The sequence below is a fragment of the Cibotium barometz genome, chromosome 50 (assembly GCF_041138505.1).
Source record: "Cibotium barometz isolate CiBa-2024 chromosome 50, ASM4113850v1, whole genome shotgun sequence".
Lineage (NCBI taxonomy): Eukaryota > Viridiplantae > Streptophyta > Polypodiopsida > Cyatheales > Cibotiaceae > Cibotium > Cibotium barometz.
The window spans coordinates 34,680,823-34,708,706 of record NC_141095.1 but is presented as its reverse complement, the minus strand read 5'-3'; the positions used below and the strand labels follow the sequence as shown (position 1 = coordinate 34,708,706).

The 27,884-nt window shown below is 43.7% G+C and overlaps 1 protein-coding gene across 3 annotated transcripts in view; it reads right to left on the bottom strand.

Annotated features, from left to right (window-relative positions):
- Positions 1-22,718, bottom strand: part of TWN2 (valyl-tRNA synthetase / valine-tRNA ligase (VALRS)) — a 44,852-nt gene extending 22,134 nt beyond the window's left edge. For 2 of the 3 annotated variants that reach the window (XM_086786679.1, XM_086786680.1), the window contains exons 1-11: positions 22,315-22,718; positions 21,242-21,310; positions 8,381-8,443; positions 8,088-8,254; positions 7,896-7,968; positions 7,628-7,693; positions 1,965-2,048; positions 1,728-1,805; positions 1,550-1,633; positions 1,155-1,234; positions 840-897 (exon numbers count right to left, since the gene is read on the bottom strand). In XM_086786679.1, the coding sequence (XP_086642805.1) occupies positions 840-897; positions 1,155-1,234; positions 1,550-1,633; positions 1,728-1,805; positions 1,965-2,048; positions 7,628-7,693; positions 7,896-7,968; positions 8,088-8,254; positions 8,381-8,443; positions 21,242-21,310; positions 22,315-22,368 (876 nt within the window). In that variant the 5' untranslated portion in view covers positions 22,369-22,718. Of the gene's footprint in view, positions 1-839; positions 898-1,154; positions 1,235-1,549; positions 1,634-1,727; positions 1,806-1,964; positions 2,049-7,627; positions 7,694-7,895; positions 7,969-8,087; positions 8,255-8,380; positions 8,444-21,241; positions 21,311-21,420; positions 21,466-22,314 lie in introns of all 3 variants that reach the window. The other variant, XM_086786681.1, reaches the window with a different exon arrangement.
- Positions 22,719-27,884: the final 5,166 nt, after the last annotated feature.

Below are 27,884 nucleotides of genomic sequence, written 5' to 3'. Positions count from 1 at the left end.
CAGGCACAGCAGATTTGGCTGCGGATACTGCGTATTCTGGCCCCCCTCTCTCCAGAGGGTATGTTTACGTGGGGTGCCGCTGCTTGGTCGACTTCGTCAGGGCCTGCTATGGGCTATGAGATGGAGCAGGGCAGTCAGGCCATCAGATTTATTAGGGGCCAGCCTCGCCTGGTTCCGGCACCGGATTTCTCGTCCGCCAGCTGGACACAGGAGAGGGATTTACGATGGGAGCTCCTCAGCAGCCTCACCATCTGGTTCACCTGGAGGGCCCGGTGCTTTACGGCCTTTGAGGGGAGATTAGAGCCACCAGCAGAGACTGTTCGGGGGATTTGGCAGGAGTTGATCCACACCCTGCGAGGACAATACGACCGCATCCGGGGAGACTCGGATGAGGCGATCTTACGGCGCCAGGCCTTTCACACCACTTGGCGTTGTGGCTCGTTCTACACCTTACACACGGGATGCCCCCGTTGGCACTACAGGCCACCTGTTTGGCTCTTCCCCCCCCCTATTGTATGATCTAGCCGCTCAGTTTTTTATATTGATGCTTGTATTTTGCAGCACCTAGGGAGAGTCTCCCGGGTTGCCATGATGTATTCACTGCTCTTCTCTCTCTTAGGAGCAGGAGAGATCTTTTGTAGCCCTTCTATATAACTAATGAAAGGATCTTTTCTCGGAGAAAAAAAAAAAAAAAGCTTTGCGGTTTTGTACACACTGGTCCCAAATCAAGTTTCAAGGTTAAACCTGTTCTTTTTTCCTTGACCCAAATTAGCTCTATCAAAAACACAAATGTACATCAAGAAAACCTTAATCACGACGACAAAACAGTCTGTGAATACCTCAACATCAGAAATAGCAGTCCTTAGAACACTGTCCCAATTGACCAGGCGGATAGCCCTGTAAAATCGTCCAACACCATTCAATATAACAAGCATAAGCATTGAAATATATTAGCCACTGACTCACCTAGCATAGCTCATAATCACACAAGCTATAGTAGAACTTGTTTGCAACTTTATATAACAAGCATAAAACTATATGCATAAGCATTGACATATATTAGGCATTAACTCACCTAGCATATCTCATAATCACACAAGCTGTATTAGAACTCGTTTGCAACTTTCCAACCTCAAAAATGAGAATTGCAGTACCTATAAATCAATCCTTTTTGATGCAGGAGCACAAATGCCTCTACTACTGCCCTTGACCTCTTGGCATCCATTGTGAAGCACTGAATGAAAATATAGTGTCAGTGCATTGAAGTTTAAAAAGTTGAATCTACTTATACTAGACAACAATGCCCATTGTAAGAAACAAAAAGCCTTAAGCACTCGACATCTGCAAAGAAAGAAAAGTGCTCCAGGTGATTTCTTAAAGCTTGAGATGAATTCTATGCAAACATGCCTGCATGCACGCCCATTGAGCAAAAATGATGGGCTGCAACTAGAAGTTATGCATGCTTATGATGATCCCAAAACTGAATTCGTCTACCCAAATGACAAGCAGCTGAAGTGAGTCCCATAATCAAGTAAACTAAGAATATTACTTCTCTCGTCCAATCAAGAGAAGCCCCAACTCTTCGAAGTTGCTTGCAAATTCTTCCTCCATAGTCATCCTTCCATTTCCAGACCTGTGCCCCAACATATATGTCAACAAAAACGTAAGTTCCCAATCTCGTTCATAGAAAGTATTAATGTTCACTGCAGTCCCAATGGCTTTCTAACCTCTTCAACAAATTTCTCTCTGCCAAGATCATGTCTTGTTAAGCATCTCTGCTTCATGATCTTTTTTTCAACCACCACCTAAAAATAAGAAATCCAAGCCAGATCAAAAAAACACTTGTAATAAGAAGTCAGGAGGACAAACTAGCAGCCCGCTCATTAGTGCATGCCAAAAAAAGTATACATGGGGGCATGATGAGAGGAGATAATTAATAATGGTTAATGTAGGCAAAAACCGGCCTGTGTTGAAATGCCCGCATGGTCGACACCAGGAACCCACAGTGTATTAAATCCCTGCATTCGATGCCATCTTACTACTGTATCCTATATTCACAGAAAAAGAGGAGTGTAAATGAGATGTGTAAATAAACCCTCTTTTGCATCAAACTGGTAACAAATACACTACCTAAATACCATCAAGCATCTCTCTCTCTCTCTCTCTGAGGTATTCGGAGGCAGTTCAGTGGTTTCACGCACATGGCATACAGATGGAATCTCCCCCCATTTCAATACAGCCTGGATCCCCCCACCTCGACCTCACCCAGCAGGAGGTCGACCCGATCATTCGGTTCGACGACCTAAGTCTCGGACTACACATACATCGGATGTGGGTGACACCATCAGAGAGAGGTAAGAAATGTAAATTCTACAGATATCACTTCTTGACTCTCTGAAGAAGGATTCTTTGAGATCCTGAAGGCTGAGATACATAAAGATACACATGTCACAATCTATGTGTATCCCAATTAGCCAGCTCAGAGTGTCCTCCCACCACCTCAGGGTAGAGACTCGCCGAGCCGAGGAAATCTCACGGGAAGAGGGGACACACGGGTGATACAGCATGGGGATCATCAGAGATGCCTGGGCACGTACTTGAAGGCATGATGGAGACCTGTTAGTGGGAAAGATCCATACCCTCACAGGTAGAAGCTACCTTTTGTATATTACATGGTTTTATGGTCATTCTATCTTGCTCTCAATACTTGGATGGATCTAGGCATCTCCGCAAAAAGGAGAAAGAAGAACCTCAAAGCTTGTACATAATGATCTTTCTTTCAAGAATAAAATACTCCGGGGGGGGGGGGGGGCGGGGGGGGGTCGTCAGCCCATTCTGGCCAGAAAGAAAAGAATCTTTGCGAATTGAACACTAAGCTTTGTTTCTTTGTTGTGAATCATCATGAACGGATGAGGCATATCTTCATGCTTGATCCTTGAAGCACTTCAGATTTGAGACTCCATAATAAGATTGCTTGAAGCTTGGAAAATCGGCTTCAAGAGAAGGTGGATACTTTCTCACGAACAATATTATAAATCTTTTGATTCATGGATTTGAACTCTGTTGTGCAATGGATGGATTATGGTCTTTGAGTTCAATTTTACAAATACAATTGGCTTTTATGCTTGTATCTTACATATGGTGCTTTTATGTCTTAGCCATAATTGATGGTGTTTTTATGGAGTTATGGGACTTTATTCGTCTCATCCATTAACAAGGACATGTTTATGATATTTTGGAAGACTTCTATCTTGGCACAAATTTGGGACATATTCTCTTGAATTCAATTGACATATTCTCTTGAATTCAATTATATTTGTTATTATAGATGAGATCCATGGACTTGGTGAATGTTTCTGATACGATTGGCTCTTATGCTCGTATCTAGATATCTTGATGTTGATTGGATTCATGAAAATTTTCTCTACTCGATAGGACATGATATACCTTTGGGCATGTTTTGGAGCTCAGAGCTGAGGACAACTTCTCACAAGAGGGGGAGAATATAGCCAGCATATATCTTGAGCATTTTATTGAACTCAAAGTTGAGGACAACTTTTCAGAAGAGGGGGAGAATGTCACCAACCTAGACATCTTCCATCATGCAAAGGGATCAAGCGGCAAGGTTGTGGGCACCCAATTTTATATGATTGTACAAGTTTTGACAATGGGGGATCATCCAATACTTTTATGAACATAGAAGGTGGATTCCTAGAATCTAGGAGAGCTGCTCTTTTTTAACACACTCTGATGTAAATTCCGTACGCGACAAGACCTTCAAATAATCCCTGATTAATCATCAGTTAGAACAGCAGTTAGGTCATCAACACCATCTTCAGCAAGATCATCCTCAGTAACAGCAGCATTAACAGCAATAGCATCAACATCATCATCATCAACAGCATCACCATAAGCATTGACAGCATGGAAGGGCATTGAAGACTTGTCAGCAGCCATCAAGACAGTCCTCCAAGGCAGCAGGCGACAGACTGTATGGCAGCATAGTAAGCAGCATTCAAGACTAATCGCAGCATTAAAAGGGATTTAATTCCTTTAATTCAGGTCCACTGCTAGCCAACAGCTTCTATAGCTGACCGACAAAGTCATTCAGCAGTTAACAAGTCATTCCTCATTGAAGTGATTCAGTGAAGCATATGAAGAGGCCAGAGATCAACCTCCTTGGAACTTGGGACTGACCTAGGGCTCAGCCATGTACATTCATTAAGCAACCTTTTTGTACCATATTAAATACACAAAAAACCTCGACACCAATATCTCTCTTCTTTTCTCTCCTCTCTTAATCGTGCTTATTTAACATCTTGTTCTTCATCAAGCTTAGGGCTGTGGATTAGTACAGCACATGCTTCCGCCCATGCAACATTGGTATCAGAGCTTTTAGGCTCAACCCACGAAGCGGTCCCAAGGAAGGTGCGCAGTTCTAACAGAAGAATGCAACACAGTAGTAGATGGAGTGATCTGCAATAGAAAGAACTAGAGGAAGCATTCCCTAAGGGTATGTACGCATAACCAGTACATCATTAAGCTCTAAGATCAGTTTCAAAGGCCTAGCAACAGGCATGAGCAGTTCCACCAGGTGACCCACCACTGTGTCAAGGGCAAGGGATAGCAAGCATAGGGACAGGTCACAACAATAGCATAGATGCTCAGTTCTTTAGCAAGACTTGGAAGTGGAGATCAGAAGTGGAAGTTGTTCATATCAAAAATATCAAAGTCAAAGTCAAAGTCAAAAGTAGGAGGTCAAAATTAGAAGTCCAGGGAGGAAGGATGACCGAGTGTCCCACCCGTCATCAAGTTTAGGAGGGAGGGATGTCACGCGCACACCCATGCCATGGCTAATCTCCAACATGAACAGCCTTAATCTCTAATTAATCATCAATTAAGACAGCAATTAGATTATCAACACCATCTTCATCAAGATCATCATGAGAAGTAGCAACATTAATAGTAATAGCATCAACATCATCATCATGAACAGCATCACCATCAGCATTGACAGCATGGAAGGGCATTGAAGACCTGTCACCAACCATCAAGACATAGTCAGCTGGCAGCAGGGCTCCAATGCAGCAGGCGGCAAGCTGTATGGCAGCATAGTGGGCAGCATTCAAGGCTAATCGCAGCATTAAAAGGAAATTTATCCCTTTAATTCCAGTCCATTGCTGGTCGACAGCTTCTGTAGCTGGCCGAACAGAATCCTCCACTCATATATAAGAAAAAGGCATCATTCAGCAGTTATCAAGTCATTCCATCATTCATTCCTCATTGAAGTCATTCAGTTAAGCATATGTAGAGGCCAGAGGTCAACCCCTTTGGGGCTGACCTAGGGCTCAGCCATGTACATTCATTAAGCAACCTTTTTGTGTACCATATTAAATACACAAAAAACCCTAACACCAATCTCTCTCTTCTTCTCTCTACTGTCTTAATCATGTTTATTTAGCATCTTGTTCTTAATCAAGCTTAGGGTTGTGGATCAGTCATCAATTAGGACAGTTAAACTTTTTGGGCCCTTATGCCTAGGCCTTCCGTGGGGCCATCATCAGCAAAAGAAGCTCTCATGGCCCATGGAAAGGTAGCCCTACATTACAACAGCCCAGAATGCCTCCAAATTCTGGAGGAGGTCGAAGCCAAAGCAAAGCTCGACAAGGTTGGTTTGGGGACAATGGCCCAGATTCTCCCAAGAAGTATCGACACAGAACTCTACCGCCGCTGAATACCTCAAGACCTACGACAAGGGCACTAAGAGGGGAACCATCACAAAAGCTGACGGCACTTCCAAGCAACTCCTCATCATAGAAGAGCTCATATGGAATGCTCTGCACAGCTTCCACCCGCAGTCAAGGTCCACGCACACGCCATCATCGACAAAATGCCTCTAGATGCAATGCTCAAGAAAAGTTCTTACAACTCAAATGGGGCCAAGTACAAAAACATCCGGGATGAGGCTACGGAAAAAGCTTGCAGGGCCATGTTCTTTGATGATGCAGGTGAAGCCCGTGTGGACAAATATAATAGGGTGCCCTTGAACAGAATTGCAAAAGTACATGAGGAGAAAGAGGAAGACTGGGCCTACTATGTCCATAGAGATATAGAGAACTACTTAAAGGCCCACCAATCCAAAATCTGTAACCCATACCTACTCACACAAGTTGGTCATCAACATCTTCATCAAGTTCATCATCAACAGTAGCAGCATTAACAGCAATAGCATTAACATCATCACCATCAGCATTGACAGCATGGAAGGGCACTGAAGACCTATCGGCAGCCATCAAGACACAATCGACTGGCAGCAGGGCTCAAAGGCAGCGGCGGGCAGCAGGTGACAGACTGTATGGCAGCACAGTGAAAGCATTCAAGGCTAATCACAGCATTAAAGGGATTGAATCCCTATAATTCAGGTCCACTGCTGGCCGACAGCTTTTGCAGCTAGCTGACCAGCATCCTCCACTCATATATAAGAAAAAGGCATCATTCAACAGTTAGCAAGTTGTTTCTCATTGAAGTCATTCAATTAAACATATGTTGAGGCCAAAGGTCAACCCCTTTGGGGCTGACCTAGGGCTGAGCCATGTACATTCATTAAGCAACCTTTTTGTACCATATTAAATACACAAAAAAAACCTGACACCAATCTCTCTCTTCTTCTCTCTCCTCTGTCTTAATCATTTTATTTAGCATCTTGTTCATCAGGCTTAGGGCTGTGGCTCAGTACAGATAAGGCTTCCGCACATGCAACATCAGTCCCACACACCCAAGGGGTTACTAGTGAGAGGGCTTCATCTATACTGTGGCAAGACGTCTCGGACCCAAGCATCATGATCCTCCACCTGCCTGATGCAAATCCAGGATACTCTCCAACACCTTGGCAGACTCCCATCACAGAGGCTAGACATCCTTTCAGACATCAGATCTCTACTGGCCGAGGGTGGGGTCACCATCACCTGATCGTTGTTGCGAGGCTCCCTCTCACACAGAGCCATGCACTTATACCATAGGCATTGGCTGCTTAGTATTTCTGTAGCAGTATCGTATCATCTTTTGGTCTGAGACCCTTCTGATCTTTCGTATACGTTCATATTAATCTCTCTCTCTCTCTCTCTCTCTCTCTCTCTCTCTCTTCTTTCTTTCTCTTCACATGAGATCTCCTTTGTATTGATATGGAGATGGACTTGCACATCTCTCTCTCTCTCTGCACACACATGAGATCTCCTTTATATTGATATGGAGATGGACTTGCACATGTATTCGCATGCTCACCATGATGATGTTGATGATGATGTTGATGATGATATGATAAGACATACAACTTCCTTTTGTAGGAGTTTTTTAGTTTCTTTTAGTCTTTCCATGGCCCAGTACTAAATGGAACCCTTGAACTACTTTTTCTCATAGACTCATTGGATCTTTTGAACACATCTTTCTCTCTCACTTACATTAAGAGGAAAAAATACTCTCTCTCTCTCTCTCTCTCTCACCTTCATTAAGAGGAATTCCCGCACTCAGCGAGGTGAAAAATTAGCCTATAAACATAAGCTCTCACATAACGTTATATTATTTCTTGTGTCAAACAACTAAGAATTCCCATGCATGGAATATGACTTACTTCAACTGCACAGGTCAGCCCATGTCCAATGTGTAAAGCTCCTGTTACATTTGGAGGTGGAATCACCTGTAGTAAGAAAATGGATACTAGTACATTCACTCCAAATCTTGGAGATGATAACAAAGAAATGCCAATATATCTTGATAGTATGGGCAGAACAAGAAAAATATAATTGGATAAGCCTTCAAAAGACTAGAGAACAGAGAATCTGCACAGGGGTGCACGTGCAAAAGAGCTTTAAATTTTTTTCCTAAGAGGAAAGACTCACAATGACAAATGGCAAACTCTTTTTAGCAGGATCAGCGACAAAAAAGCCTGCTTTTTCCCACCATTCGTACCACCTGTAGTGAACTTTCAGGAATTAAAATGCGCTGACAAGAGGTGGTGTGTTTCAGTTTTTTCAGGTCGAGTATATCCTACTGTAAGCCAAACAAGTAAGAATCAAGTTGTAAGTATATACCCGGCCTCTACAACACTTGGATTGTATGTCTTTGCCATATCTGGTGCTAGTCGTTTTTTCTCCCCCGGAACAGTGGGAGGATCCATAAAATCACCATCACCTTCATCCTTAGGGACTGGTTTCTTGCTCTCTTTAGCTTTTGTGGGTCTTAAGGCCTCCTTTTCTTTCTGCATGATCACACGCAAAACTTATTGTAACCTTAGGGAAACTGACCACATCAAGCACTTCTCCTATGAAAACTTTATCCTACCAATATGGGATTGCAGAACACAACTCTCAGAGGTCACACTAACCTGGGCTTTGAGAGCCTCGGCTTTTTGAAGTGCCTTCAGCTTTTTAGCTTCCTTCTCCTTTGCCTATTATTCTTTGAAAGTTCTCTCTCTCTCTTTCTCTCTCTCTCTCTCTCTCTCTCTCTCTCTCTCCACTAGCCAGATGCAAGCACTTAACAGAAAGAAAACAAAAACCAAAATTTGAACACACGCAAACACAAGCACATCCCAAAGCCTACTACTAATATTATTTGAGCAAATGCTCCAAATTAGAAAAAAAGTTCACTACTAAAACTGCAAACTTAAAAAAGGGGTGACCATAAGCAGGGAAACGCCCAAGTGCATCACATTCTCCCCATCCTCTATTGCTTGGGCTTTCCTAATCTGCAAGTGCTTCACCTTCTCCCCAATAAGACTGCATTTTTCCTCAACTGTATGATATCCAAATGGGTGCCACGCACAAGTACTAAAAAACTCCAATCGAGTCTCACCCAAGGTATTGGATGTCCTGAGAACTCGGAGAGACCACTTTGTGTCCTATACTGAGGCTAACATTGGGCCCTCGTCTTGTCAACACAAGAACCTCAAAATGTATCTCCCAGCAAAACTGCCAATCAAGCACCTCTTAGCGAAGTACCTACCACTGATAGGGAGTGTACAAGGAGTGTTTCGAGTGGGTGGATTCTCATGGGAGCCAGCACTTGACCGGCAACAGTGCGACTTGACTCCATGAGAGTCTACTCACAAAGCTTCAAATCGCCAACTCCATCATGCATAGCACAAACTACAAGGTATAGCATCCCCACTCTCCTCATCAACGCCCAAAAGTAGGTGCAGGTTCATGCATAAAGATATCTCACCTAGTAGACAAGTCTTCATAAATAAATCATCAAGTTGAGTTTGATCACTTCGAGCCCAGCATGATATAAGCTAGCACTAAATAGAACACAAACGGCAGCTAGATAGGCAATTGCACCACTTTAAAGAGAAAGAATTAATATAAACCACCTAGCTACAACTTGGACAAAGACTTCAAACAAAACTTGCATGTCCACTAATACAACCATAGTTGCCATGGTTTTTTTGAAACGCATTTCATAGACGTTTCTTTCAAATCCCAGACGTTTCAAAAACGTTTCATACAAAGGGACAAGCCCCAAAATTTATATATAAGTTTATAATATGTAAAAAAAATATGTTGCCTTCCCTCCAAAACAATATTAAACATGCATCATTTACACATTAAAACAGTTTACAAGTTAAAACTAAAAAATCTGGGTGACCCAGTTACAGTGGACACCCAACCGACCAATTTGTTGGAAATTGGGGGCCACTTCTCGGAAGGTCACCCATCCCAGAGTAGTGTTCACAAACCAGCATCGTCCATGATCACTTCCTTGGCCATGTATTCTCAAACCAGCATCCTCCATGATCATCCTATGGTTCTAAAGTATCCTTCTCAAGACGACTACTTTCTATTCGTCAAAACAATTACTTGCGATGTGCTTGGTGGAGTCACTTGAAACATTGCCCTGTCTATCAACCCTATGGCTTAGAAGTTAGAACTCATCCTAAGAGAGACGAAGATTCGACACTCCTTTCTTGGAAATATCCTTGTACATATGTTGCTAAGTTGTTGTAGAAAACAATGAAGTGGAGGCTATGGTGGATCATAGAGAAACATGGCTATGGCTATGGCTATGGCGCGCGCGCGCGCGCGCGCGCGCGCACACAGAAGAAGAAGAAGAAGAAGAAGAGAGAGAGAGAGAGAGAGAGAGAAATAAAACAACTCAAAAACGAGTGTGGCAAAATGATTCAAATGCTTTCATGGTTATCATTGAGAAGAGAGTCTTTAAATAGGCTCCATACATGTTACTAATACAGCTTTACATTGTGATTGGTGAGTGATTAGGGGTGGGTGGGTGGCTCCATGATTCTCTCCCCTTAATCCCCTCCTTGATTCTAGGAGAGGTAGATGCCCCTTTGACTTTTGCCTTGTGTTTACTTTTTGGATTTTATTCACTCTCTTTTACAAGAGTGTGTGCACATGTCTTCATGCTTTTGTACTTGCATGAGGCTCGTTCTCCAACAATTATGTCACCGGCTTCAAGTCTTGAGGTTTGTTGCAATAAAAACAACATCTAAGGGACTCCCAAGTCAGTGCACATGAGCACATGAACATGCAAGGATGGCTTCAAGCCATTCACAAATCTATCACCCTACTCCTTCAGTTTGATGGACTACCTGCTTGCCCTACTGTTTTTTATAGATTCTCATTGCTTCTTATGGTTGCACTGCAGTCCACAGGGGTAAACTACTTCAAGAAAACCCGACAACAGTTATCCCAATTCCACGATATACCATAATCCTCCCACCATATAAGTGTGGCTCTCATCAATGCCATTGTCACCAATTTGGTCTCCTCACCAGTCTTGAACAGTGTTTCACACACTGTTTGGAACCAAGGTGTGAACGGGAATTTTCCATAGAATAAAGCTAGAGCACTTACTAGCAAAGTTTGAACTACAAGGGATTTTATTTGTTGGTTTGATTTTTAAGGCGACGTGTTTACACATCATTAAAGTGTGGCCGGATTTATCACCTTCTGGACATGCATGTGAACCAAATGGAGGCGCCTAGAGGAGTCTTGACCAAAAAGCTAGTAAAAAACACATAAGTTGATATTTTTGACTATTCAACCACTTTTGGCAAAAAGGGGGGACACAAACGGCAGCTAGATAGGCAATTGCACCTTCTGGACATGCATATGTGAACCAAATGGAGGCGCCTAGAGGAGTCTTGACCAAAAAGCTAGTAAAAAACACATAAGTTGATATTTTTGACTATTCAACCACTTTTGGCAAAAAGGGGGGACACAAATGGCAGCTAGATAGGCAATTGCACCACTTTAAAGAGAAAGAATTAATATAAACCACCTAGCTGCAACTTGGACGAAGACTTCAAACAAAACTTGCATGTCCACTTCTCTTGCACTAGTCGTACTAAGGACAGCAAGCCAGGCAGCCCATCTCCTCTCTTGCACTGGTACAGGCTGTACAGCAAGTACAGCAACGTCGTACAGCAAGTACAATTGCCGTGTATATCATCCTCTCTCTTGCGCTGTCGTATAGGTACTGCAGCCCCTTCTCTCTCGACTCACCGACTACATCAATAGGCCAACCTGCCCTGTTTTCCCCTCCTAAGTGATTCGCCGTGTACAACAGCAGATCCTCCTCTATGATCTAGCCGTACAGCAGGTACAGCTGCGGGTATCCTATGCTGGTCGTATAGAGCATCTAAGAGCAACTCTTCTTCTCTCTCGTCCGCCTATGCAACCGTTCTATAGCTTTTTTTTTTGGAGCTCTCCGCAGATCTGACTGTGGCTTGCTCGTGGACTATTTTTGAGAGCCTTTCTAGGGCTGTTTTTAGCACAAAGTTACAAACGAGAGACGAAGAAGAAAAAACAAAACGTAGTAAAGAGGGATTCCCAAAGGAGATCACCGAAGTCAGCTCTTGGCACATGCACTTTGGACTGTAGTGCATGGTGACAAGATGGCTCATCATCAGTGCATCATTGTACAGCAGTAAGATCCTTTAGGATATGAAAATGTCGTATGTCGTGGACCCATTGTAATCCTCACTCCAAGATATGTTAGGCACGAGCTACATACATCATTCCTCAACCTTAGAGTGTCAGTCAGTCAATCAAGTCCCTTAACCCACTTGAAGAGAATCATTCATGCATGTAGAGTTAGTAGAAGCCTTAGGGTTTGCATCAATTCATGGTCTACATTTGCATAACATTCATCCCCATGTGCATGAAAACCATTGCAAAAGCCATAAAACTTTATTCAACATTATTAGCATATTTATTAGCATTATTATCATATTATTCAGCATTTATCACATTATTACAAGTCGTGTAGCATTTATTATGCAGTCGGCTAGCTCTGTAGCCAGCCGACCAGCCACCCATGCTCATATAAATAGCAATCGCTTGCATCTCATCAATCATCTCAGCATTCAAGCATCAACGATTCAGCATTCAGCCCTTTGGATCATCATCGCTTGAAGCTTAGAAGCATTCAGCAGCATAAAACGCATCATCAACAATCAGCCAACGAAGAATCGCTTCAATCCCTTGCATTTCTCAGCCTACAGCAGATTTCAGCATTCACATACATCATCATTTGCTTCATCCTCCCGGATGAAGGTAAATGCAGCATATTCATGCATTCATCTTGCATATTCACAACCTAGAACAGTCCCAATTTAGGCCATCTCTCAGCCACAGTTTGCAGCCTTCCTACAGCCCCTTGGAAGAGTGCATTGGCCTTGAGATTGGACATCATTTGTACTTCTATAGCCGTGTACAGTTCAGCCCGACTCTTGGTCTTCCGAAGGTCATTCATTTGGCTTAATTATAGAGTCCCAAGTCAGTCATTCTCTTCAAAGTAATAAAGCAAATACTCCGAGCAATAGGTCATTATGGCCTTTTGAAGACGTTAATATAACATTTCATTTCATCTCTCTCTCTCTCTCTCTCTCTCTCTCTCTCTCTCTCTCTTAAAGTATGAAGTGATAAAGTGGATTGCTAAAGACTCACGAAGCTCAGGATAAAGACCGCGGTGTGAGACTTTGTGTGACATGATTCTACATCTACGCATAATTCCAATGCATGTTACAGCTCTCATAATGATTTGTATCTTTTCATGTTTCGTAATATACAATAGTTTAGATCTATTGCCTTGTCTTTCGATATTTGCAAATAAGTGATTAGATCCTGTAATTAGCATTTCTTAATCAGCATTTGCCATTGACTAGCGTTAATCTCCAATAGCTTTTGCACTCATGTTACATTGGTACAAAGCATCCAGTCAACCATGGTCTCTTGCAATAACTGATTCTGAGGCTTTTGTGTGCAGAAAGGCTTGTAGGCAACAGCTAGGTGTCGGAATGCACAGCGGAAAATGAGACAAGTGTTGTGGAAAACAAAACGCAAAAGCGTAGAGAGAGAGAGAGAGAGAGAGAAGCTGTATAAACTCTACTATATACACTAGGATCCAATACAAAATGAAGTGGGGGACCAAGGGTGGTATTTACTCCACCCTCTAGTGCTCGTCGGCCAGCCTAAAAGCAGCCAACCGCAATAGGAAGTACACGCCTCTCTCCCTCTCTCCCTCTCTCTCTCTCTCTCTCTCTATAGCTTTTTAGGGAAAGAAACGTGAGGCTGGCAGTGCTGAATTGCAGTCGTGGGAGTTCCTGAAAAGAAAACGCATACAAACAGGCTGCAGGCTGCATCTCTCTCTTACTCTTGCTTTTGGAGGGACAGTAGGCGGGCAGCCCTGATATCCAGGCGTGGGAAAGACATTTCCTTGGAACCTGTGCTGCTGGTCATTGGAGGCTTCTTGGAAGGGCTGCAGGCGGGCTGTTTTGCTGAGGCTAAAGAGGCAGTAAAATATTATTCTATGCATGGTTTTAAGAGTTTGAAACCGGCTGATTGCTGGCTGTGCTACAGATCAGAGATTCAGGACTCTCTCTCTCTCTCCTTAGTTTTTGAAGAGCTGGTTGGCTACTGGCTGCAGAGCAATCAGGCACCTACAGGTTCACCTCTTTCTCTCTCCTTTGCTTTTGGCAAGAATATGATTGTCAGTTGGGAAGTGTGAATTGTGAGAAGGGAACACAAGGCTGGACAGCAGGTTCTCTCACTGTTTGTCTCACTCCCGGCTACAAGACAAGAGGACAGGTCAGTTCGGGGCTTTTCCTCCAGTCTCTCTCTCTCTTGTGGAAAGCGACATAAAGTCTGTAAGTCTCTCTTTCTTTGTGAGCAAGTGGGACTGCAGGTGATGTCTTTTGAAGTCTCTCTTTTCACTGGCTCAAGACTGCTCTAGAGTGGTTCTCTCTAGCCCTTTGTGAGAGGAAGGGTTTGGCAGTTCAGAGGGTGGAAACAAGACAAGATCATGGCCTGTTTTGGATGAGTTTGTGGACTGGTTTTCATGGCTGAGTTTATGGCTATGTGCATGGTTCAATCAGATGCATTTTCTGTACTCTATGCTAAGAGGTCCCGAGGATTGGCAGATTGGACTTGCAGACATTCGAGCCATGGATGGCCATGTTGTAATCATCTGAATCTTTTCCATTGAAATTGAATAAAGAAATACCGAAAGGGGCGCCAAGCTTCGGGGCCAACAGGTGTCGTTCTCCTTCTTATTTTGGAGCACTCTAGCTCCTATTTATTTGATTAATTGTCTGGACTACAATTGGATTGGGTGACTGCTAGTCTACCGCACTTTGGTTTCTACCAGAGGCCGGTTTCACCACGAATGAGAGAAAAGCCAATCTGCCAGGACAAGAAGAGACGGCTAGCAACAAAGGGCCCCCCACAACCAAAAACAAGGAGAAAAAAAAGAGAAAAAACGGAAAAAAATGGGAAAAACTCATGGGCAGGCACACCCACAACAAAGGCCCTCACTGAGCAATTTCCTACGGACAAGAGATGATTGTTAACACCCCCTCTCAGCTCCTGGATGTGGAACCAACCCCAGTAAGCTGGAGTGCTACTGAAGTATAGCCTGAGGTAGAGACTTCGTGAAGAGGTCCGCCGCATTGTCCTCCGTCGAACAATAAACAAACAAGATGTCACTAGCCAAAATCTTCTCACAAACAAAGTGATATTGTATTTCTATGTGCTTGGTCCGGGCATGGAAGACCAGGTTCCGAGAAATAGCTATACAGCTCTGGTTATCGCACTGGATGACCGTGGGTTCCTTTTGTAGAAACCCAATCTCGCAAAGTAACCTCCGCAACCACACCACCTCACAAGCAGCAACGCAAGCAGCCCGGTACTCTGTCTCTGTAGAAGACAAGGCAATGGTTGGCTGCCTCTTACTAATCCATGAAATAGCTCCTAAGCCAAGGATAAATCCATAGCCTGGTGTAGATCTCCTTCCCAATCTGAGTCACTCCAACCTTGAAGTCTGACTCGTTCCATCGTTCCCCCTCAAGTGTCATAGAAAAGTCCAAGATCCTTCGTACCCTACAGATACCGCAAGATCCACAATCTTGCGTCCCAATGAGTCTTCAAATACGTCTGCATGAATAAACTCAACAGCCCCACGGGAAAGCTCAAGTCCAATCTGGTGTTTAGCAACCAAATCAATATACCAACAACCTTCCAATACAGAGAGGCATCAACCTGCTCACAAGGTTCATTCACTGTAAGTTTGTTGTTCGTGTCCATCGGTGAAGTAATAGGCTTGCAATTCTCCATCCCAAAGATCTCCAACAACTCATGAACATACCACTGCTGAAAAACAAAGAACCCCCTCTAGGTTTGCTAAATGTCCAATCCCAAGAAGAAATGGAGTAAGCCTAAGTCGGTCATCTCAAACTCCTTTGACAAGGTAGCGTTCGTTACTGCTATGTGCTCCACATGACCGCCAATGAGAATGAGATCATCCACAAAGGATAATCAACGTGACCAAACCGCGTTCCCGAAAGAGATACAAGTTAGGATCTACAACTAATCTCTAAAAACCTGTCCGTAGAAAGAAGGAATCAATCTTCTGATTCCAAGCCCTAGGAGCATGCTTAAGACCATGCAACCTGTAAACCATCCCCTTTGATCCCGGAACCTTAAAGCCTTGAGGCTACTCAACATACACATCCTCCTGCAAGTCACCATTAAGGAACGCATATTTTACATCCATTTGATATACGAGCCATCTAAAAGAGTGCACAGAGCGGAAGCAAAGAGTGCACAGAGCGGAAGCAAAGGAGGCACTAGAATGTGCTGAACAAAGAGTGCAAGAGAGAGAGAGATAAGGAGCAAACTATGCTAAATATACTGAAGCAAAACAGTCCCAAGCAAGAGACACTACAAGTCTCATAAGTGAGGGAGCAGATATGTACAAGACTAAATGAGAAATGAGAGACCAGCACCTCCTATTTATAGTTGAGGTATGCTGGCCGACTGGGGGCTGCTAATACTAGCCGATTGTAGCAAGTATGCTGGCCGACTGGTAAAATACCAGTAAGGCTGGGAAAAATCCCAGAAAAATAGAGAAAAAAGGGGTGGCCAGCCCACAATCAAGGGCCATACAAAAGGGACCAAATGGGCACCATAAATGAGCAGAAACTGGGGATGAATGTGCTAACACCATCTATGAGAATAGGCAAGGGTAAGAACTGTCTAAATCGTGGTCATCCTCACTATCGATGCAAAGGTATCCTCATAGTCGATGCCAGGCCATTGAGCATAGCCCTTAACGACAAGTCTGGCCTTGTGCTTGTCCACTAACCCATCAGACGTATACTTGGTTGTAAAGACCCACTTGACACCAATGACTAACCGTTTTGACGACCTCGGAACCAACTCCCAAGTTTTATTCTTCTCTATGGCATCCAGTTCCACTTGCATGGCTTTCCTCCAAGTCTCCTGAGAAAGGGCTTCCTTCACGGAGGTGGGCTCTTTGTCCCGAATGATACGAGACATCAAAGCATAGTTCACCTGTAACAGCTCCTCTAAATGACTTTTGTCACGAACTCTGTGCGATCTTCGAGGTCCATCCTTTGTGGTCCACTAGGAGGGAAGCTCCATAACACTTGACTCTCGAATGGTGTATAACAACTACTTTGGTACTCGAGCAGAACGCAGAGCCTCCTGCTCTTGCTGGGGCTCATCTCCAGCCTCGAGCTCAACCTCTACTACTGACTGAGGCTATCTAGCTAGAACAATAGATTGGGAATCATCCTCATACTCATCTGGTTCTCCAAGAAGTGGCGGCTCATCAATAGTGAAACTGAAACATGCTCATCAAAGACAACATCTCTGCTAATAACAACCTTGTTCCGCTCTGGGTTATATAACATGTAGCCTTTGGAAAGAGAGTTATATCCCACAAATACAAGCTTCTGAGACTTCAAGTCAAGCTTCCCCCTCTGCTTCTTTGGAATGTGAACATAGGCATCACTCCCAAAGGAAGACATCTAGTTTCCTCCTAAGCCTCAAATGGAGTCATCTTTGGTACTGAAGTCGTCGGAGATCGGTTAAGGATATGGACAGCCGTAGCCACAACCTCTCCCCAAAGTGGACGAGGAAGATCACGATGCTCCAACATCGTCCTCGCCATCTCCACCAAAATCTAGTTCTTACGCTCAACTACTCCATTCTCTGAAGGCGAACCTGTATTGGCCAGCTCCCGCTTGATGCCATGTTCCACACAAAAGCATCAGAAGAGAATTCTCCTCCTTTGTCAGCCCAAAGAGTCTTCACCTGCAATCTAGACTCCTTCTCCACTATAACATGCCACTCCTTGAACCAAGCAAAAGCCTAGTCCTTCCGAGAAAGAAAATAAACCCATATAAATCTGCTACAATCATCAACAAAGCTGCATAAAGTACAAAGAACCTGCCAAGGATGGAGTCTACATAGGTCCACACAAGTCAGTGTGTACCAACTCCAAAGGATTCGAAGCCCGCCTAGTATTCCGCTTAGAAAAAGATTCCCTGTGTTGTGCTGCTGGGACATAAAGAACACGAGAGGAATGCTTCTCCCCTTTGCCATCGAGAATAATCTCCATCTTGCCCTCACTGTGAATCGGGATAGTGGAATTATCGCCAATGAAAATGCGACCTAACTGCCATTTAAGATCCTGTGATAACTCTCAAGAAGAAGTCGTGTGTCTAGAAGCACCACTATCGAGAATCCACTCTCCAGTTTCCCTGGCGGTGAAACCAACTGCCTCCCTACTCGAAGAAGTTGAAGCATCTGTGTCCATAATCTCCAAGTGCACAAAAGCCAGAGTCTTGGCAGCTGCAACCGAAGAATCAGCACTCTTCTCGGTACGATAGTGGCCTTTCTCGCCACAATTGCTACAGGTCCGCTTGGCCTCCAGAGCATCACGGTCTGAATCGGGCTTCTTCTCAGAAGACTTCTCCGATGAAGACTTCCCTTTTCCCTTATTGTTGTTGTTGTTACGGCCTTTCGACCGCTAGCCAGTCAAGGCCTCAAAACCTCCGCCCTGTGGATGGTTCGTAAAACGCTCTTCCTGGTCCAAGCCCACAGGGCACAAGCTCCTCCCATGTGATGGTGCTCAACCTCCCACTGGTAATCAAAGAGGAGTAGAAAGCTGAATACTGAGAGGTCAGATGAGATAGCAAAGTGATGGCCATGTCCTCTGAAGATATCTGTTTCCCAGCCTGAGGAACCTCATGCTGAAGAGCCTGTAGCTTGTTGATGTGCTCCCGCATCGTCGAAGACTTTGCGCAGGATTCATCACCCACATCTGGACTTCCAAGGAAATCCACTTCATGGGTGATACCCTGTTATACAGAGAAGCCAAATGCTGCTAAATCTCTCTGGCTAGCGTCATATGTTTGATATGATTAATCACCTGTGGCGTGCAATTAAGGAAGATGAAAGAACGCACACGAGCATTGACACGATCCCATAACTATGCCTGAGCCTCCCGTTCTTTCCTAGTAGAGGGTAAAAGCTCCCCGTCCTACAACTCTAGCCGTGGAACACCAACCACAATGAAATCAGCCAAGTCATAAGACTCCAAGACAAACTCCATCATTACCTTCTAGATGCCATAGTTGGTCCCGTCGAACTGTCGATCCATCGAGAATGTGGGGAGAGTGGGAATCTTCACGTGCCTCTTAGCCATCTCAAGTAAATTTGCCATCTCAAGGGTTCACAAGGTCTTGTGAAGGGAGGGTGGGTGGGAAAAAAAATGAAGAAGAGGGGCTACAAACAATATGCAAGGTGCTGTCCAACGGTGATGGCCGCCTTCTACTCGATCTCCAAGTCCCGAACAGCCCAAGAAATCTCCAATCAGCACCAAAAATCACCAAACCCTCAAGCTCCCACTGTCTCCAAGCTTCAAGCCACCTGGGGCTCTAATACCATGTCGGAATGAACAGCAAAAAATGAGACAGGTGCTATGGAAAACAAAACACAGAAGTGTAGAGCAAGAGAAGATGTATATGTCAGAATATGCAGCGGAAATGATAACCAAACTTGGGTAGACAAGAGCAAGTAGACTACAGAAAATAAACAGCACAAGAAACACAGAGAGATAGGTGTGTAAACTCTTCTCTATACACAAGATCCCGAGAAAACTGAATGAGGAAGTGGTGGGGGCAAGGGCCCTATATATACATCCCTAGGAGAGCAATCGGCCAGCATAAAAGGTGCCCACGACTGCTGAAAATGGTCCCACGACTGCATAAATGCAGTCGGCCAACAGATGAATGCCCATGACTGAGAAACTCCAGTCGGCCAGCAGCCCAGTAGACCACGACTGATAAACATGCAGTCGGCCAGCACTGGAGTGCTCCTGGCATCCTCTGGCAACCCTCCCACCACTAGGAAAAATGGAAAAAAATAGGGAAAAATACGGGGAGTGTGGAAAAATGATAAAACACCTTATACAAGGCGGGCACACCCACAACAGAGGCCCTGGTGTATGAATATAGACAGGAGATGACTTCTAACACCCCTTCTCAGCTCCTGGCTGTGAAACCAACCCAAGGGAGTAAGGCCCAACTCAGGGAAAAGGCATCCACAACTTGGAGAAATAATGAGTCGATCGACTTTCAAGACCGGAGATGCTTCTAGATAACACAACCGCAAAGCGACAAACACAAGTACAAATGTTCAAGGTTATGCAAGAGCTGCAGCCACTTTTCGATAGCCAACAATTATCAAAGGACATTCAGGTATGTCTCAACAAAGCAAGATGAGATATCTATTGTAACAGTCCATGGGAGCAGATCTGAGAGAGTTACTATAGGAGGCAAACCCAAAGAGGGGGGAGCAATGCCTCCAATTGGACTAGGATGGAGGAGGAGCAAAGGTGCATCATGTGCCCTAGTGCTCCAACTTTAGCAGAAGGGGATGCCACGAGAACGCCTTTTGGGTAGGTTTGGCAGTGAGTGGCCGGCTTGAACAGTTTTTTGGCCACCCAAAGGTGTACAGACCATGTGCCCATGGACCAGCAAGGTGTGGCCAGGCTTATATAGCTCTTCTGGAGTCGCTGGGTTGTCCAACTTGCCAAAGCAATCAGCCAACTCAACCAGCCCTAAGGATGAATATAAAAGGGGATCATTCATAGAATGGGAGATCAAGGTTTGCAAAGCCACAGTCACAAGCAGCAGACAGGGCTTCTTATCAGCAATTTGCAGCTTCCCATGAGCGTTTTGTCCTTCTCAAGTGGAGGACAGCAAATCGGCAGTTAGGTTATGCACTATAGCAGTTTGCACAGTTATGCATGGACAAACTTGAATTCGTATCTGTGTTTTGTATATATTCATGTTTTGCAATATACAATAGTTTACGTCTATTGCATTGTATTTCCATGTTTGTGATAAGTGATTAGGTCATGTGGTTAGCATTTCTTGATCAGCATTAACTAGCGTTAATCTTCAATAGCTTCAGCAATCATGTTACAGATCAATCCCAAGTTTACATCATCATCTTCAAGAACACCTTTGGAATGAATGAAGTTGCTTCTCATATACTCTTGTCGAGGAACCAAAGCATAAACGGTGCTTGGTGCACTAAAAGAAAACAATGTATATTTACAGATACCCTAGGGAGACATGGATGCAAGTTTAGTTGCATATGCAATACATAGATTAACTAGAATCTTGGTCAAAAGACTATTCAAAATCTCTTTCACATCTATGTTAGCATGCCATTGAATACCTTTTCCTCTTTCTTTCCCTTCCCAAATGAGTCTTCACTTAGGGCTAGCACATGTGATTGTTTGAAAGAACTTGTGAAGTGTAGTTGCACATGCAATACATAGATTAACTAGATTCTTGGTCAAAAGATTATTCAGAAACCCTTTCACGTCTGTGTTAGCATGCCATGAATACCTTTTCCTCTTTCTTTTTCTTCCTCTCCAGATCTGCATCAACTCCATCTACTGTTTGTAGAAGTTCTACCTATGACCATACAGCACAGTACAAAGATCTTTGTCAGAAAAAACAGAGCGAATAAATGAGAAAACGAAACGATAGTATGTTTTCCTCTTGCAAGCAACCAAACACCTTACCCTGAAGCATGCGGAAGGAAGTTACCATTGTACCACAGCCTTTGTCTATTATGCAAAGCCCAGGCATCCATACCACAGTAGCCAAAATGTTAAAAAAAGTATGAGATTATTAACATGTAGCACGGGAGATAACCACACCTAAAGGCTTTGGAAAAGAACCTTTAACACCCTAAATCCTTTCAAGAGACTTGCTCTTCAGTTTTAGTCCAAACATACAATTTTCTTCAACTGTGCTAGCTTTAAGGACTTGGCACCTACTAAAAGCAAACACTTTCTTGAGATGCTACAGTTTTGATAATTGCCTGCAAGCAGAAGAATTTACGTAGCCTGTCTCCATATGCTACTATGTTGCCTTCAATTCAAACAGACAGGAAGAGACTATTCTATTGAACTAGCGGACTCCTCATGCTCGACAGTAGTTTCGGTAGTTTGAGCTACAAACTGGGTTAAAGTTTCGAAAGTGTTGAGATCCATGAACTAATTGGCTTCAGCAAAGCTGACAGTGCTAAGAAACTCTGCGAGTTGCTCGAACGTATGGTGTAACCACAGTTTCAAATCAAAGAGAACTTGGCATTCTAAAAACTTGCTCGAATCTTCATGCTCGTGCAAAAGTAAGAGGCCAGCACAAGACCTTCCAGTGCTATGACATCCCTACTCACCTCATCAGCACCAAAGGTGTTTGCTATGGCGTCCCTAGTCACCTCATCAACAGAAAAAATGTTTATTGTAAAGAGGAGAAGTCCCCTTTAACATTCACATGCATCAGTTTAAACACCACATGGTTTTTCCAGTAGTGACTTCCCTAATTTCACAGAACCTATCGCACACATATGCCCTGGCATTGTTAATTTTGCCAAAGACCAAGAGGATTAAGGCAGATTATAAGAAACTAACCTCGGATCCATTTGTTTGAGCGCCATCGCGGGAAGTCTCACCATCCTCCGCCATGGGAGAAGAGCTTCGACGTGATTCGTGGAGAAACCCGCTGGCTCTGCTGTATTCTGCAGCTACAGGGTAAGATTAGGTTTCTTCCACAAGTTAGGGTACCTCTACAGTACTCTGCAGCTACAGATAAAAGTCAGGGTTTCTTGCGCACGGGTTTAGGGTTTCTCGCAGATGAGGAACAAGTTGCTCTGTAACGTAATCAACGTGACTTGCAATCATTTTAAGCACCCTTAAAAAATATTTAGCATTTAAATTTTGTTAAATAATCTTTTATTATAAAATCGGCAAGTGATGATAAATAGGATCATAGTCTTTTTTCTTGGCACCATTAAGTTCCCTCAACACTATGATGTGTACAGCTTTGCAAGATTATATTCTTTTTATGAAAGAATATTACATGCAAAATTTTACACTTGCCCTCCTCGATGTACACATATGAGTTCGTGATGGAATAAAAGGCATTACATCTACAACTATCTATTGCATGGGAGACTATGCCATTGTCTTCTTCATCTTGGCCTTCTGTTCCACTTCCCTATGTTCATCCATTGGCGATTGCCAGACCAGGTATTGCTCCTCTTATGCTTGTGGTGTTTGGAAAGTGTTGTATGCATTGTATCAATGCAATATAGACAACATCACATTAAGCATGCTCCTCCGTGGATTAACATATTTGTTTTTCATGTCCTTTTGCCTATAATGTTGCCCTGTGCACTTGTCCTAACATCATGTGTTCTTCTCCCTCATATTCCAACCATTCATGAAGCCTTGTTACCCCATCTCTCTTTTGTCATTCGCCTTAGTCGATAGACTCTTATGATGGTCCCCTACGGACTTTAGTTGTGTTCATCCCCAAAACTTGGGATACAATCCACATATTATAAAGCCTCCTAAGGGTGTCAATAGTCTACAAAATTTGAGAGGTGTGGGAACGAGAGAACGATTGTCTGATAAGTAAAATTCAAGGACTTTGTTATCTTTACTTTTAGTTCCCTTTAGAAATTCCCTTGTTCATTCTTTTTTATGAACTTTAAATGTAGGTAAAGTTTAGTCATCAAATGCTTCTTTGAAGCAATTCGACAAAAAGTTTAATCTTCAAATGCTTTAAATGCTTCTTTGAAGAAGTTCGACGAAAAGGGGCACTCCTGAGGCTTTAATGAAAAAGAAAGCTTCTTCATCAAAGAAACTATGCTAAGATTCTCAAATAAGAAGACAAAAGTTTTGATGTTTCTATTGCTCACATGATCAGGTAGGGCAAGGACGAGTGATATGGTTGGGAAACTGATTGAAGAGTTTGTTTAATTATAATAACTTAAAGAGTCTTTTTTCATCTCTTGAGAAGATGGAACACTTTACCAATTAATTTTAAATGATATCTAAGGTGAGTTGATCTCCATGTCTCTGGTAGTGATTGGAAATATGTTAAAAAAACATATGGCGTCTCATGGGGCCTTAGTAATGAGTGTGATTTTGGAGCGAGCTTTTATTGATAACAACTCTTTCTCTATACCCATACCTCCCTACTTCTCACTCTTCTTTCCTCCTCCTCACTCCTCCCAACCAGCCCTCACTTCTCCCCCTCCCCCTCCTTCTCACTCTTCTCTCCTCCTCCTCACTCCTCCCCCTCCTCCTCCCAACCAGCCCAACCTAGCTTGCAAAGCCCTCTCTCTCTCTCTCTCTCTCTCTCTCTCTCTCTCTCTCTCTCTCTCTCTCTCTCTCTCTCTCTCTCTCTCTCTCTCTCTCTCTCTCTCTCTCTCTCTCTCTCCCCGTACGCCCTAGACCTTGGGGTATCCGTAGCAAATCCAGATGGCATGGGACGATTAGAGAGATCATCACAAATCACCAACAGGTACCCTCCAGGCATTTCACTCCAGAGAGGAGCTTGTCTTCATGCTTCAGTGGCGGTGACCTATGAGGGATTTCATCCACTAAGGACCCATCTATACCCTCACACATTCACGAGCCTCACGTGCCCAAAGATGTCTTAAAGTGGACACTTTCGTCCCCTCTTAGTAGCTTCCCATGTTTCCCATTTTCCCATGTTACTCTTAATCTCTAGATCTTTTCTCACTTTTTTTTGTTATACACACCACTGACATTTGTACTTCATCTGACCAAATTATTGTAACTTTTGGTCTCATAGGTCATTTTGGCCTTTCGAAGACGTTAATACAGATTTCCTTTCTCTCTCTCTCTCTCTCTCTCTCTCTCTCTCTCTCTCTCTCTCACACACACACACACACACACACACACACACATTGTGTGAGAGGCTTACGTGGTTGAGAGCTTGTGTGTGGGTTTGCCATCTTCTCATTGCCATGTGCTTGTCATTTGCTTAAGGCTTGTGAGTGAGAGGTAAGCATGGAATGAGAGTGTGCAATGATGATGTGAGAGTGAGTATGTTAGGTCTCTCGAGCTCTCATGATTATATCTCTGTGTTGCTATCTATTAGTGAGCAATTTTAGACCTTAAATATATAAATAATTCCTTTTTTTTAATCCATCTTAAATGTAGGTAAAGTTTAGTCTTCAAATGCTTCTTTAAAGCAATTCGACAAAAAGTTTAATCTTCAAATGCTTGAAATGCTTCTTTGAAGAAGTTCGACAAAAGGGGCACTCCTGAAGTTTTAATGAAAAAGAAAGCTTCTTCATCAAAGAAACTATGCTAAGATTCTCGAATAAGAAGACAAAAGTTTTGATGTTTCTATCGCTCACACGATTAGGTAGGGCAACGATGAGTGATATGGTTGGGGAATTGATTGAAGAGTTTGTTTAATTATAATAACTTAAAGAGTCTTTTTTCATCTTTTGAGAAGATGGAACACTTTACCAATTAATTTTTAATGATATCTAACTTGAGTTGATGTCCATGTCTCTGGAAATATGCTTAAAAACATGTGGCGTCTCATGGGGCCTTAGTAATGAGTGTGATTTTGGAGCGAGCTTTTTATTGATAACAACTCTTTCTCTATACCCATACCTCCCTACTTCTCACTCTTATTTCCTCCTCCTCACTCCTCCCCCTCCTCCTCCCAACCAGCCCAACCTAGCTTGCATAGCCCTCTCTCTCTCTCTCTCTCTCTCTCTCTCTCTCTCTCTCTCTCTCTCTCTCTCTCTCTCTCTCTCTCTCTCTCTCTCTCTCTCTCTCTCCCCGTACGCCCTAGACCTTGGGGTATCCGTAGCAAATCCAGATGGCATGGGATGATTAGAGAGATCATCGCAAATCACCAGCAGATACCCTCCAGGCATTTCACTCCAGAGAGGAGCGTGTCTTCATGTTTCAGCGACCTATGAGGGATTTCATCCACCACTAAGGACCCATCTATACCCTCACACATTCACGAGCCTCATGCGTTGAGATATCGAGCTCGTCTAGTGAGGCGGTGGACACTGATGACCCGCCTGGGGGATAGGCCCCACACTTACACCACTGGCATGGTTGGTGAGATCTTGGGTGATATGCGGCCAGTGGGATGACAGGCTGTGTGACAGCCATTCTAGAGACTGGCATAGTTATAGCGCCAGCTCATTTAGTTGGGTTCACACTATAGAGAACCCGTGTATGTATTGGTTGAGTACCTTTCATAGTGTGTACTCTTATCTGGTATATGGTGTGTTGAGTGTTGAGAGAAGAAGAAGAAGATTTCAGCCTCTCACCTTGTGTGTTCTCTATTAGGGTTTTGTGAGTGTGTGTGTGCTTGCAAGAGCTCAAGCTCTCTTCCTCCCTGCATCTTTTCATGGTATCAGAGCCTGGTTTGTGCTAAGGGCTGAGCTGCAAGCAAGAGAACCACAGGAAGCGGTACGAGGGTCAGAGCTTCAACTACTCTTCCCCATTTGTGTTGGTGACTACACCCTTGTCGGGAGCTCTACGGGAGGCACCGGCAAACGATCTCTGATTGAGGAGCTTTCTTCGCGGGAGTAAAGCTATAGGGCAACTATAGTGTCCTATCGGATAAAATTTTTAGGGCAAAAAACGCGTTTTGGGCGCGTCTGGACCTCCGTTTTTCAGAAAGCAGGCGATTTCGAGCACTGCGGGTAAGTCATCAATTCTCTGCAGAACTCTGTTTTAAGAACTGCAGGAAGACAGATTGACTGTGCAGACACTGTGGGTGCTGCAAAGAGGTCAACAGTTGCCATTGGGTGTATGTATGCACATTGAAGTCACTGGTTGTGACATTTGAGAGTACTACAGTACCGCTGCAGGAAATACAGCAGTTTGTGCAGGACAAACCAGAGTGCTATTTCTGGTAAAATTGTGTGTTTGGGAAGATGTCAAATGATGGGATAACCCAGATTATGGCTGAGAAGCTAGATAAGAATAACTTCCATGCTTGGAGGTTCAGGTTGACGAATTTCCTGATGGGAAAGGGCTATTGGGACTACATAGAAGGTGAGCATGAAGAGGCACCGGAGATACCAGACATAAATCCTACTGTTGCAGATGTGAAAGAGTTTAAAGACTGGAACCAAGGAGCCAGGAAAGTCATGTATTGGCTCTCCATTAGTATACAGGACACCATGATTGGGCACATTCAGGATGCCAAGTCCCCCAAGGAGGCGTGGGACACCTTGGTAAAGCTTTATGAAACAAATACCAAGGCACGTAAGATACAGTTGAAGAATGAACATACTGTGGAGAAAAAGAGCATGTCTGTGAATGACTATGCGTTGAAGATAAAGGGTATTGTGGAATCCCTTGCATCTATTGGTGTGTCAGTAGATGATGATGATAAAGTGGAGGTCTGTCTACGTGGTATTGGGCCACAATACAAGGCGTTCAAGACGTCTATTCAGACTCGGAAAAACATTCCCAACTTTACAGATTTGGTGTCTATGCTGATTATAGAAGAGAAGAGCTTGGGTGAAGACCAACAGTCTTCACAAAACAAAAACAGCTCAGAGCAACAAGCCTTCTACACAAGTTCAGGAAGAGGACGAGGTAGAGGAGGCCGTGGACGCGGTCAAGGAGGTCGCCGAACAGGTAATCAGAATTATGGACAGCAGCAACAACAACAACAGTCCCAGAATCAACAACAACAACAACAACACGGAGGTGGAAGAGGCAAATTCAAAGGCAGGGGGAGTCAAAGAGGCCGTGGAAATTGGCAAAGGCAATATAATGATGCACGTGAATGCTATTATTGTGGTAAGCCTGGACATGTGCAGGCAGAATGTTATAAGAAGCAGGCTGACATGCAAATTGGGAAAGTGCAGCAAAACAACTATGCATCCTCCTCAAGTAGAAATAATGAGGATAATGAAAGGTTGTTTGTTATGCAGCATGTTGTGAATGCCATGTCTGAAAATGTTGATGCAGCACAAAAAGATGATGTATGGATTCAGGTGCTTCGAACCACATGACAAGTCATGGGGAGTGGTTCAAGGAGATGAAAAACCCGGAAAGACCAGGTTTTGTGGAAACAGGGGATGACACTGCTCATCCAATTGCCCATGTTGGAGATGTGCCATTGTCTATGCAGGATGGCAAAGTGAAGTACCTTGCAGATGTACTTCACGTTC